We start from the raw sequence: 14,118 nt of genomic DNA, 5'->3' as shown, positions 1-14,118 counted from the left end.
GTCTTTGTGTATGATATTGACTTTTACTAACAGAAAGGAACATTTAGATCATGTGTCTTATTTCTGAAATGTAAAGTGTTGACTGACTGAATACTGTTTGTTTGTTTGTTTGTTTGTTGGTGATGCTTTTGGTTCAAATTAACTGCAAATCTGACACTTTGTGACGCCGTGTAATTATTACTTAACAGATGCACTGATCAGAAGAGGGATCATGATCAACTCCACACACTTCTCATATTTCACACTTGCTGCCTACTCTGACACCGGGCTCTTCAAATACTTATACTTCATCATTGTGATGATTTTATACATGTTGATTATCTGTGCCAACCTCCTGCTGATTGTGGTTATCTGTGTGAACAGAAGCTTACATGAACCTATGTACATGTTTCTGTGCAGCCTGTTTGTAAATGAACTGTATGGTAGTACAGGGTTGTTTCCATTGCTGCTGCTTCAGATCCTCTCTGACATTCACACTGTCTCTGCTTCAGCTTGTCTCCTGCAGATTTTCTGTGTGTATTCATATGCAAATATAGAGCTCTGTAACTTGGCCGTCATGTCTTATGACAGATATCTGGCTATCTGTTATCCTCTGCAGTATAACACACGTATGACATTGAAAAAGGTCGCAGTGCTGATTGCTGTAGTGTGGTTATTTCCAGTTAGTAAAGTTGCGTCCATGATATGTCAGACTGCTATGTTACAGATGTGTGGGAACATTATTCCCAAAATGTAATGTGACAATTACTCCACTGTCAAACAGGCATGTTCTGACACAATAGTGGACAACATCTCTGGCATTATTTACACGTTAGCCATAGTACTAGGTGCTGTAGGTGTAATCTATTATACGTATGTGAAGATCCTTAAAGTCTGTTTCTCTGGTTCTAAACAGACGAGACAGAAAGCCGTCAGCACTTGCACACCTCACCTCGCCTCTCTGCTCAACTTCACCTTCGGCTGCTTCTTTGAAATAATGCAGGGCAGGTTTAATATGAGCAGTGTGCCCAACACAGTACGAATATTTTTATCCTTATATTTTCTGACATGCCAGCCGCTCTTTAACCCTGTAATATACGGACTGAAACTGTCTAAAGTTAATACCTTACGTAAACAGCTTGTCTTGGGTAGAATGTAAAAAATCATGCAGTGTATATTTGTATCCTCTGTAACATGAGAACTCTGAAAAGGTTGATTCTTTTACATCAGTAATGATGTTTGTTTATTGAATGTGAATATTTTTAACAAGTTTTATTGAGGTTTGAAATAAATTTTACCATCAAAGTTTGTTGAGGTTTTATTTGTTCATGAATGCTAGACATTTACAGCTCACTCAGGCTGTTAGCTGACTGGCGTGTTGACGTACAGCAGTAAGCATGTTTTGTCATTTCCGGTGTTTCTGTGAGAACGTCTCTGTGCTGCTCTAGCGAACTCTACCAGCTTGCTTTCTGTTTTTTCCTCACTTCAGTTGCTTAACATCTGCTTCAAGTCTTAACCTACACTAGTTCTGTTATAACACTTATAACACTTCTGACTTTCTTGCTAATCTCTTAGCTCTTGTTTGCACGTTATTAGCCTTGTTAGCTACATTAGCTTAATAGTTAGCGATGGCTTCTCCTTCTGCTCTTTCTTGCTCGGTGTGCCCAACCTGATCTCACAGAAATACATGAAATGACCACGACCTTTTAACACCGCATTCCATAGTGGCAGCACGTAATGGGTTGAAATTACGTGCTGCCACCATGGAAAATATGCCAATGTAAAGTCAGTTAGGATCCGTTTTAGTGGTGGACACACGGATTCCCTGATTTAATAATGTCCTGTATACAAACAAAAACACCAAAGTGTTCTTGATATTAAAACGGCAAATATATTCCTCTGTTATAATTTCCCACCAATAATGATAATAATAATAATAATAATAATAATAATGATAATAATGATAATAATAATGATAATAATAATAATAATAATAATAATAATAACCGTAACATGATAGTTCGGCTGTACTAGATATTTGATATATTCAGTAGATTTACTTTTTTACAACACTATTTGACAACTCTACAACCGGAGTCTCAAAAACGCCGTTTCTAGAGAACTTGCTAAAATATCTGAAATTAACCATCATCCTTACCTTTTCTAAACATATTTCATCTAGGCTCAGTGTCATTACTAGTTCGGCTTTACTAGACATTTGATATATTCAGTAGATGTATCTTTTTACGACTCTATTGGCAAACTTTCTGGGAAAAACCTGGTCTTATTAGGAGAGACGGCATTCATCCCACTTTGGATGGAGCTGCTCTCATTTCTAGAAACCTGGCATATTTTATTAGTAATTCAAATCCCTGACAACCCAGAGTTGAGACCAGGACTCAGAGTCACAGTCCTATACGCCCCTCTGAGCTTCTAGTTCAGTTACCCAGCCATAGTTTTCATAGTTTTATACAAACGGTGTCTGTCCCCCGACCACCTAAATTATTTAAATCTAAAATTAAACAAAGAGGAGTTGTGCATAACAACCTCATAAAAATTAAAACCTCTTCTGTGACAGAAAGACAAAACAGGAGAATTAAATGCGGACTGTTGAATATCAGGTCTCTATCGTCTAAAGCAGTGTTAGTAAACGAATTAATATCAGATAATCATATTGATTTACTCAGTCTCACTGAAACCTGGCTGTGTCCAGATGAATATGTTAGTCTAAATGAGTCCACTCCTCCCAGTCATAATAATACCCACATTCCTCGAGGCAGCGGCCGAGGAGGGGGAGTTGCATCCATTTTTAACTCTAGCCTGTTAATCAGCCCTAAACCTAAACTAGATTATAATTCATTTGAAAGCCTCGTTCTTAGTCTTTTACATCCGACCTGGAAAACCTCGCAGCCACTTTTATTTGTTATAGTGTACCATGCTCCTGGCCCGTATTCTGAATTTGTATCTGAATTCTCAGAGTTTTTATCCAGTTTAGTTCTTAAATCAGATAAAGTTATTATTGTAGGCGATTTTAACATTCATGTTGACATTGATAATGACTCCCTGGCTACCGCGTTTATCTCATTATTAGACTCCATTGGCTTCAGTCAGGGTGTACATGAACCTACTCATTGTTTTAACCATACCCTCGATCTAGTTCTGACGTATGGAATTGAAATTGATAACCTAACAGTCTTTCCACAGAATCCCTCGCTATCGGATCATTATCTGATTACTTTTGATTTCTTTTTACTCGATTACACGCCACTCAGCAACAGTTACTATACTAGATGTTTATCAGATAGTGCTGTTGCAAAATTTAAGGAAAAGATTACTCCGTCGTTAAATTCAATACCAAGTCCTTCAGTAACAGAGGTTTCCTGTGCCAACTTTAACCTCTCCCGAATTGATCATCTTGTTGATAGCGCCGTAGGCTCGCTGCGAACAACACTTGACTCTGTAGCTCCTCTTAAAAAGAAGTTAAAAAAGCAAAGAAAGTTCGCTCCTTGGTATAACTCTCAAACCCTTAAGTTAAAAAAATATCGCGAAAATTTGAAAGGAATTGGTGATTGACCAAACTGGAAGAATCTCGTTTAATCTGGACAGACAGTCTCAAAACTTATAAGAGGGGCCTCCGCAATGCCAGACCAAACTATTACTCAGCATTAATAGAAGACAATAAGAACAACCCCAGGTTTCTTTTCAGCACTGTAGCCAGGCTGACTGAGAGTCAGAGCTCTATTGAGCCTTGTATTCCTTTAGCCCTTAGCAGTAATGATTTTATGAGCTTTTTTAATGACAAAATTCTAACTATTAGAGGCAAAATTCATGACCTCCTGTCCTCAGATAGTACCTATCTAACCTCAAACACAGCTGTAAAATCTAATATATATTTAGATTGCTTCTCCCCAATTTCTCTTCAAGAATTGACTGCAGTGATTTCTTCATTTAAATCATCAACGTGTCTCTTAGACCCCATCCCAACTAGGCTACTTAAGGAGGTCTTTCCTTTAGTTAACACTCAGATATGATCAATATATCCTTATTAACAGGCTATGTACCATAGTCTTTTAAGGTAGCTGTAATTAAACCTCTACTAAGAAACTCAGCTCAGTCACCGTATGAGGAATTGATTTTCAATAACTCAGAAGATTCAAACCAGTGTTTTTTTTTAATTTACATATTGTCAGAACTTATAATATTTACATTTAATAAATGCATATGCAGCACATGGTTGCCGACACTTGTGGTGGAAAGTGCCCATAAACACAAAGCATTTGATGGGTTTAATTTAAAAAATATATCACCTGTTTTCATTCTGTTCTTTTCATGGTACAGAATTTGAGATTTATGATGTCAAGAGTTTAAATTTTCTTAAAGACAAAACTTTTACATGTTATTCGGATTTTGGTTAAATTCAGTCCATACAGTACAGGATTGAAGAGCGGCTGGCATGTGAGCCAGTACAATGATAAAAACATGCGCAACATATCCGGTAAATGTTTCATATCAAATCTGCTTGACACTATTTCAAAGAGAGCCCCGAAAGAGAAGTTGAGCAGAGAGGCGAGGTGAGGTGTGCAGGTGCTGACGGCTTTCTGTCTCGTCTGTTTAGAACCAGAGAAACAAACATTAAGGATTGTTATATACGAGTAAATAATTAAAGATATAAAAAAAACAGTTGCAATTAGGAAAGCCATCCCATAGACGTTATTGACTGTTGTGTCAGAGCAGGCCAGCTTCACAACAGAGTAGTTGTCACAGTACACTTTGTTAATGATGTTGCCACACAGCTGCAGAGAGGCACTCAATGATATCAAGACAATGACTGCAAGAAAAGGGTATAACCATGTTAGAGTGATGAGTATGACGGTCCTGTTGTGGGTCATATGCATGTTATATTGTAGTGGACAACAGATAGCAAGATATCTGTCATAAGACATGACGGCTAAATTACAGATCTCCACATTTCCGTATGTATTCAAAAAGAAAACCTGTACAAAACAAGCTGAAGCAGAGACAGTGTGAATGTCAGAGAGGATCTGAAGCAGCAGCAATGGAAACAACCCTGTACTACCATACAGTTCATTTACAAACAGGCTGCACAGAAACATGTACATAGGTTCATGTAAGCTTCTGTTCACACAGATAACCACAATCAGCAGGAGGTTGGAGCAAAGAATCAAAACATATAGAGACATTATGATCACGAAAACAAAGTATTTCAGAAGCCCGAGTTCAAAGTAGGCACCAAAAGTGAAATATGAAACCTGTGACGAGTTGATCATGACCGTCCAACAAGTCAAGTTTGCACAGGATGAAGGATTCACAGTCTTATGTTGTGTGGAGGAGATCTGCAGAAATCAAGCTGGTTTAAAATTCTTAAAACATAGAGAGACATGACAATCATGAAATATACGTACTCTAAAAGCCCGGAGTCAAAGTAGGGTGAGAATGTGAAATATGAAAACTTTGTAGAGTTCATCACAATCACTTTCTGTTGGTTCACAGAATGATTACAGTTTGCACAGTATGCAAACCATTTGTATCGACTGTTTGACTTCCTGTTATAGAATTTTAAACAAGGTTAAATGTGTAATTTAACTGTGAGCAGCATTAACAGAAAAACAGTGTTCAGTCTATCAGTACAGAAATTAGTTGTCATAAACACAAGTATTGTGAAGCTGCCATTGTCTCATTGAAAATCAACATAAAGCTCAGGTAAGAAATGACAGAGGTGACGTGTGAATTCATCTGCTGCTCTGCTGTGGTGAGACCGAGTCCCTCCTAACTGAGCTGAAAGCTCTGCTGCTGTTTCTTTTCAAACTGTTGACGACAGGAGACGCCCACAGCAGCAGGCTGACATCATGTTTACAGAGCACCCTGATTAAAAAATCTCATAGACAAACATCTCACAAATTAAACCTTATTTTAAAGTTTAGAAGCTGCTAAAGGTGACAAAGAGTTGGTTCTGCTGAAAAAGAATCTGAGAGCTTTTCTGAGTTAGCCAGTTGTGATGAAACAGACGTTCCCCGGAGCTCTGACGTTTACGTAGAAAAGATACAGTAGCTACGCAGGGCCGAGATAATCTGTTTCAGGACAGCAGGCAAAAATGGGTTGCTGAGCATCCCCACAGCATGGAGCAAAGGTGCTCTGACATGTTCTCCCTGTGTCAGTGTGGGTTTCCTCCAGGTGCTCTGACATGTTCTCCCTGTGTCAGTGTGGGTTTCCTCCAGGTGCTCTGACATGTTCTCCCCGTGTCAGCGTGGGTTTCCTCCAGGTGCTCTGACATGTTCTCCCCGTGTCAGCGTGGGTTTCCTCCAGGTGCTCTGACATGTTCTCCCTGTGTCAGTGTGGGTTTCCTCCAGGTGCTCTGACATGATCTTTCCTCCAGGTGCTCTGACATGTTCTCCCTGTGTCAGTGTGGGTTTCCTCCAGGTGCTCTGACATGTTCTCCCTGTGTCAGCGTGGGTTTCCTCCAGGTGCTCTGACATGTTCTCCCCGTGTCAGTGTGGGTTTCCTCCAGGTGCTCTGACATGTTCTCCCCGTGTCAGCGTGGGTTTCCTCCAGGTGCTCTGACATGTTCTCCCCGTGTCAGCGTGGGTTTCCTCCAGGTGCTCTGACATGTTCTCCCTGTGTCAGTGTGGGTTTCCTCCAGGTGCTCTGACATGATCTTTCCTCCAGGTGCTCTGACATGTTCTCCCTGTGTCAGTGTGGGTTTCCTCCAGGTGCTCTGACATGTTCTCCCTGTGTCAGTGTGGGTTTCCTCCAGGTGCTCTGACATGTTCTCCCCGTGTCAGCATGGGTTTCCTCCAGGTGCTCCGACATGTTCTTTCTTCCAGGTGCTCTGACATGTTCTCCCCGTGTCAGCGTGGGTTTCCTCCAGGTGCTCCGACATGTTCTTTCCTCCAGGTGCTCTGACGTGTTCTCTGTTTTGATAATGTGGGACATTTGTGAAGTCTTTACATTAAACTGTAACATGGATGGATCAGGGTTTATGGTGTAGAAGTGGACTGATGGGATGTATAATTCATCATGAATACCTTTACTCACCTATAATCAACTGTAGTGATTGTAGTGTAGAACATTATAATAGTTCATGCAGTATTATAAGTTATCATTCTGTGTGTTCAGTAAAGAGAAGTAAATATTGAGGCATCTATAGTAACGCATGCTTCATCATAATGTTCCATTGTTGGCGTGAAGTAAAGTGTAATGCATTTTCATGTATTTAAAAGAATCTATGCTGCATCAGAAGTGACTAACACCTACCATACACAAGAATACTGACTGAAGTCTGACACCTAGAGACTGTGTGTCATAACCAGCTCCATACTGAATCTGCAGCCACAGATTTTCTGCAGAATTTAGGAATCTAGATGCTGCTTGTAAAACTCAGAAGGTTGTCACTGTCTCCTGCACCCCCTTGTGCATGTGTGTGACGATTGTGCGTTGTATGCAGTGAGCATTAAAATCAGAGTTAGTGGTGTAGAGAGAAGAAATGTCACAAATCAGATTTACTGTTAATAAATTGTTAATGTTTGTTCTCTGCTCCAGTTTTAACGGCAATGTGTTCCACACTTTGTTGACTGACTTGTCCAACAAATGTTTGCATTTTTTCTTGAAGTATTCAGGATTAAATCAAAATTCTGACTCAAAGTTTCTCCTAAAATCCGCTCAGTAGTTTGTTTATCCTGCTTGAGGTCATCTGCAGATTCTGTTTGGGCCTGGTCATAAACATCTTGAAAGCAGTAAAATTCGCTGTGAATGGTCTCGTGTTGATTTCATAGAAAGTGTTGCCAGATTTTTGCTGATTTTAATTTCCTGCCTTGTTTGAAAAAAAGCTGCTGTTTTTAATAAATGTAAAACACTATTTCATCTTTTGTGAAGATGTACTTTTTATACGCACTCAACAAATTACAAACTTAAACATTTATCACTCAAAAATTCAAACCTTCACAGCGTTTGTTCACATATTTATTTTAAATCTCATATTTATTACATTTACTACCCACATTACAAACACAGGCTTTTGTCAGAGCATCAGTCTTTCCACATTGTTTTCATGTCATCGTAGCTGAGGGAATAAACTACACGGCTTTCAACATGAGTATTTTACATTTTACCAAAGACAAGACTTTTACATACGATGCGGATTTTGGTGAGATTCAGTCCATACATTAAAGGGTTGAAGAGCGGCTGGCAAGTGAGAAAATACAAAGATAAAAAAATACGTACTATAATTGGTGGCTATGGCTCATATCAAACCTGCTCTGCACCACTTCAAAAATACAACCAAAGGAGAAGTTGAGCAGAGACAACAGGTGAGGTGTGCAGGTGCTGGCGGCTTTCTGTCTCGTCTGTTTAGAACCAGAAAAGCAAACTTTAAGAATCTTCATGTACGTGTAAAATATCACTGTTGGAAGAACAGCTATTATAGTGAAAGTGTAAATGAGTCCATAGATGTTATTGACGGTCGTGTCAGAGCAGGCCAGTTTCACAACGGAGTAGTTGTCACAGAACAGTCTGTCAATTAAGTTGCCACACAGATGTAAGGAGGTGTTTAGGGAAATCATGACAACAATTGCAAGAAGAGGGAATAACCACGTTACAGCAATAAGAAAGGTGATCTTATTAGCCGTCATCCGTGTGTTATACTGCAGAGGACAGCAGATAGCAAGATATCTGTCATAAGACATGACGGCTAAGTTATAAAATTGTACATTTGCATACGTGTACAGACAGAAAATCTGCAGGTAACAGAATGAAGCAGAGACAGTGTGAATTTCAGAGAGGATCTGGAGCAGCAGGAATGGAAACAACCCTGTACTACCATACAGTTCATTTACAAACAGGCTGCACAGAAACATGTACATAGGTTCATGTAAGCTTCTGTTCACACAGATAACCACAATCAGCAGGAGGTTGGAGCAAAGAATCAAAACATATAGAGACATTATGATCACGAAAACAAAGTATTTCAGAAGCCCGAGTTCAAAGTAGGCACCAAAAGTGAAATATGAAACCTGTGACGAGTTGATCATGACCGTCCAACAAGTCAAGTTTGCACAGGATGAAGGATTCACAGTCTTATGTTGTGTGGAGGAGATCTGCAGAAATCAAGCTGCTAATCTGAGAGCTTTTCTGAGTTGGTCAGTTGTGATGAAACAGACGTTCCCCGGAGCTCTGACGTTTACGTAGAAAAGTAGCTACGCAGGGCCGAGATAATCTGTTTCAGGACAGCAGGCAAAAATGGGCTGCTGAGCATCCCCACAGCATTTCAAACCCATTCTCAATCCAAAGTGGTCACATATTATTGCTTTGCAGTCGCCTTTCACTGCCTTTGCTGTTTACACTCCGGGACTCTGCAACCAACACCGAGATGTCAACAAAATCAAATGGTTAGGTTTAGAAAAAAAAAACATCATGGTTTGGCTCGACATTGAAAGCGAACATCAGCCTGCTGAGTAAAAGCCTGGGGTTTGTTGGGCACGTACATCTCCCCTCCCAGCCTCCCTTTCAAGCTCCATATATTTTGCTGTTACCAGCAACATTTCTTACGTAAATTGCTGTATCATACCACCACGACAGGTGCTGTCTCAAGCCAGTCTCACTCTGAAGTCATCGAAAACCGACACCTGGTGAGAGACCTCCTGCATCAGACACCAACGATGAAAGCTGTCCTTTCACCTCGGCATGGTTGACGGCCAGTCGCTGTCATTGTTTAATGGCAGCCAGCGGCGTCAGGAGGAAACACAGCGGGACAACAACGAAAGTTAAGGTGGGCGAAGTCTGATTAGTTTGGGTGGAAGGGGCGGTGGATGGGTCCAACAACCACCGACTTTCACCCAGGAGGCCTGTGTTCACTTCCTGTAAGATTGTAAAGCCAAACCTTGTTCTTTTTTACTAAACCCAACCACAAGTGTGTGTTGGCTAAACGTAACCACGTGGGTGTGTTGGCTAAACGTAACCACGTGGGTGTGTGTTGGCTAAACGTAACCACGTGTGTGTGTGTTGGCTAAACGTAACCACGTGTGTGTGTGTGTGTGTGTGTGTGTGTGTGTGTGTGTGTGTGTGTGTGTTGGCTAAATGTAACCACGTGTGTGTGTGTTGGCTAAATGTAACCACGTGTGTGTGTGTTGGCTAAACGTAACCGTGTGTGTGTGTTGGCTAAACGTAACCGTGTGTGTGTGTGTGTGTGTGTGTGTGTGTGTGTGTGTGTGTGTGTGTGTGTGTTGGCTAAATGTAACCACGTGTGTGTGTGTTGGCTAAACGTAACCGTGTGTGTGTGTTGGCTAAACGTAACCACGTGTGTGTGTGTTGGCTAAACGTAACCACGTGTGTGTGTGTTGGCTAAACGTAACCACGTGTGTGTGTGTGTGTGTTGGCTAAACGTAACCACGTGTGTGTGTGTTGGCTAAACGTAACCACGTGTGTGTGTGTGTTGGCTAAACGTAACCACGTGTGTGTGTGTGTGTGTGTGTGTGTGTGTGTGTGTGTGTGTGTGTGTTGGCTAAACGTAACTACGTGAGTTTGTCGGCTTAACGTAACCACGTGTGTGTCAGCTAAACGTAACCACGTGTGTGTGTGTTGGGTAAACGTAACCACGTGGGTGTGTGTTGGCTAAACGTAACCACGTGGGTGTGTGTTGGCTAAACGTAACCACGTGTGTGTGTGCGTGTGTCGGCTAAATGTAACCCCATGTGTGTGTTGGCTAAACGTAACCGTGTGTGTGTGTTGGCTAAACGTAACTACGTGTGTGTGTTGGCTAAACATAACTACGTGTATGTGTCGGTAAATGTAACCACATGTGCGTGTTGACTAAATGTGTTGAAGGTAAAAAACATCAGTCGGTGGTGTTGTGCCAACATAGTGCTTTTATTTTGAAAGAGACTGTATGCAAACTGTACATTTCCTGTGAAAACAGAAGTGTATTTTGAAAACAGACAATGCATGTAACAGGCTGAAGTTGAGTGCTTTTATTTTGAAAGAGACTGTATCAAACTGTACATTTCCTGTGAAAACAGAAGTGTATTTTGAAAACAGACAATGCATGTAACAGGCTGAAGTTGACACGGCGTCCCAGAACGTCAACAACCAACACACCCAGGGTACCTTGGACGCCATATGTGGACGTGGAAAGTCCATGACCAAATGTGGACATGTGACAGGTTTAGGAAAACAGAATAGGGTTTGGCTCTACAGTCTTACAGGAAGTGAACACCGTGCTGCCCTCCTCAGACTTCTGCCACCTTAACTTTTGTTGTCCCGCCACATTCTCCCCTGATGCCGTTATAGTTCAATGGCTATTTATCATGCCGCCATGTAAGGATGGCTCTTTCATTGGTGTCTGACATTGGAAGTCGCTGGCCAAGCGCTGGTATTCAACACAATGGAGTCTAGAAAGTTTTATTTTTTTTTTTCAGACAATGAGGTGTGACCAGCTGGATACTTCCAGCTAATAAAGACACATCATGACGCATGTCAGATGACGCTTCTAAAGAAGACTGCAGTGACAGTCGAAACATGTCAAAAGGTCAACTACTTCTCCTTAAAAACTTTCTACACTGAATCTAATTTAAGTAGACAAAATGAACCTATTTACACTAATGTCACAATGGAGTTGACCTTTGACCTTTTTGATATGAAATGTCATCACTTTATTTTTATCCTGTTCAACATTTGTATGAAATTAAGTCATAATTTGTGTATGAATTCTTGAGTTATCACCAAAAACATGTTTTGTGAGGTCACAGTAACCTTTTAACTTGACTACCAAATTCTAACCAGTTCATCGATGAGTAAATTTACCATTTATTTGATTAAATTTCCCATATCACTAGTTAAGATTTAAGGATTTTGGAGGTCTTGGGTTGGTGATTCAATCACTCTTGTGCAACATTAAACAGACTGCACTTATGATTCAAAAGTCTTTATTTGAAAAGAAAGCAAAAGTAAAAAACTTCCACAAAAATCAATAATCTAAATAAACGTAACTAAAGACTGGCATTCAAAACAGAATACCTGACAGAGAAAACTATAAGAGATGGCCGAATCAAAGTTGAGGAGGTTCTAACTTACCACATGTGGTCAGAGCGTGTATGGAACAGGAAATGTGTGTGTGTGTGTGTGTGCGTGTGTGCGTGTGTGTGTGTGTTTGTGTGTGTGTGATCTGTGGTGTATAAAGGTGCCGGGTTAGTAGACCAGCATAGCTAACCAACATCAACTTAGCTTTTGCATAGCCAACAACCCAAAAACCTGGTTACAGGGAGATCACAGCCAGGGTTTTCCCTGCCTATCAAAGACAAAGGCGGGCCGCCTGGGTGATTTTGGCCGCCGCCTTGGTGAAAGCGTGTGTGTGTGTGTGCATGGGGCACGTTCAGATGTAGTGTCTTTTGTGCGCACAAACCCATTACTTTCAATGTAGATGTGCGTCATGCGCGCTCACAACCCAAAGCAATGCCGTAGCATCACGTATTCGGTGCGACGCGCTTGTTTTTCATCTGGCGCACAGCTCCACGGACCTGCTTCTCCCTCCAGTGTTGTGTCAGATCCCTGTTCCCCGTCGGGCTGTGTCTCCCCCACTGTTTCCCACAGATCCCTTCCTTGTTTGAAAGGTGAAGGAAACCTGTATGTGGAAAGACGTCGCCTCCGAGATGTGGAATACGTACTACAGAAGAGAAACACACATTTCAGGACTGTTGACTTGTATAATCAGAACAGACATGTCTTGTGATTTTCAGCCTCCTTTCATGTTTAATATTACCTGACAGTAATAATCTCAGCTGTCAGGATGTGCCTGCTGTAAAAGTTAAATATAATCATAGAAGGCTGAAAATCACAGGACATGTCTGTTCTGATTATACAAGTCAGCAGTGTAAAGCTCAAGCATGTGGGGGCCTCCTTTCATATTTAATGGGGGGGGGGGGGGGGGGGATCTAAAAGTACAGCTGTCAAGAACTGAGTTGAGAAAAAGCAGGGAAAGGTCTCAGCAGGTCCTCCAGCACCTACGACTCTCCTCTTCTTCTTCTTATTGTCAGCTTGATGACATCACAGAGTCACATGCCTCAGTGACCAATGGTGAGAGACAGGCCAGGTTGTGACATTCAGTCATTCATTTTCCATAACCACTTAGGCATTGGAGGAGAGCTGAAGTCTATCCCAGGCAGGGTTCACCCTGGACAGGTCACCAGACTATCACAGGACTGACACATGAGACAGACAACCATTCACACTCACATTCACACCTACGGACAATTTAGAGTCACCAACTGACGTGCATGTCTTTGGGAGGAAGCTGGAGCACCTGGAGGAAACCCACGCTGACACAGGGAGAACATGTGGGAGCACCTGGAGGAAACCCACGCTGACACAGGGAGAACATGTGGGAGCACCTGGAGGAAACCCACGCTGACACGGGGAGAACATGTCGGAGCACCTGGAGGAAACCCACGCTGACACAGGGAGAACATGTCGGAGCACCTGGAGGAAACCCACGCTGACACAGGGAGAACATGTCAGAGCACCTGGAGGAAACCCACACTGACATGGGGACAACATGCAAACTCCCCCACCCTAGGGTTCAAACCATTAACCCTCTTGCTGTGAGGCGACAATGCTAACCACTGCACTGCTGTGTGGCCAAGTTTTCACATATAGTGAGTGAAAAAACAGAGGACTCTGGGAAAATGAGTCATTTTTTGAGTCTCAAAGGAGGCTACAGTTGCCCTTTGGAGTGGGCTGAACTTACAGGACATGTCTTACATGTCCAGTTTAGACATGCACAAATAACCAAATCATCTGTGAAGTCTGGTGGTTTTTGTGGATGGAAACAATGTGGCTGTTCTTCTTCTGTGAGACTTTAGTGCATCATTTGTTACTGTCGTCCAGAGTATGTCAATAGACAGACTTAAAAAATGGGTTGGTCTCTCTGACAGTGTGTTAGCTTGGTTTAAGTTGTATTTAACTGACAGCCTGGGTGCTCATGTATCAATCAGAGACTTATAGTATTAAATGTGGTGTTCCTCAAGGAAGCATTTTTGACCCAGTTTTGTTTTCATTGTATCTGCTTCCACTTGCTCTCTCTATATTTTTAAAAGTAAATTAAAGATCTGTCTTTTTAATCTTTCTTTTTAATGT

At 41.5% G+C, this 14,118-nt stretch overlaps 4 protein-coding genes across 4 annotated transcripts in view; 2 read left to right on the top strand and 2 right to left on the bottom strand.

Annotated features, from left to right (window-relative positions):
* LOC125888456 (olfactory receptor 52K1-like) overlaps positions 1 to 14,118 on the top strand; it is a 185,410-nt gene that overhangs the window by 61,383 nt on the left and 109,909 nt on the right. The gene's annotated exons all lie outside the window — the stretch shown is intronic.
* LOC125889542 (olfactory receptor 52E4-like) lies at positions 212 to 1,138 on the top strand. The gene is given in 1 exon segment (XM_049577632.1): positions 212 to 1,138. A coding segment is annotated over 1 exon segment (927 nt).
* LOC125889546 (olfactory receptor 142-like) lies at positions 4,344 to 5,267 on the bottom strand. Its single transcript, XM_049577634.1, has one exon. It carries the CDS (start codon positions 5,265 to 5,267, stop codon positions 4,344 to 4,346), a length of 924 nt encoding a protein of 307 aa, XP_049433591.1.
* LOC125889550 (olfactory receptor 49-like) lies at positions 8,217 to 8,936 on the bottom strand. Its single transcript, XM_049577641.1, has one exon. It carries the CDS (start codon positions 8,934 to 8,936, stop codon positions 8,217 to 8,219), a length of 720 nt encoding a protein of 239 aa, XP_049433598.1.

The sequence above is a fragment of the Epinephelus fuscoguttatus genome, linkage group LG5, assembly GCF_011397635.1.
Source record: "Epinephelus fuscoguttatus linkage group LG5, E.fuscoguttatus.final_Chr_v1".
Classification (NCBI taxonomy): Eukaryota; Metazoa; Chordata; class Actinopteri; order Perciformes; family Serranidae; genus Epinephelus; species Epinephelus fuscoguttatus.
Note: the sequence above shows the minus strand (reverse complement) of the source record. Positions and strands in the feature narration are given on the sequence as shown.

What these genes read in the sequence shown, in the direction of transcription:
- LOC125889546 (XM_049577634.1), bottom strand. Translation starts at nt 5,267, where the DNA reads ATGATCAACTCGTCACAGGTTTCATATTTCACTTTTGGTGCCTACTTT.
- LOC125889550 (XM_049577641.1), bottom strand. Translation starts at nt 8,936, where the DNA reads ATGTCTCTATATGTTTTGATTCTTTGCTCCAACCTCCTGCTGATTGTG.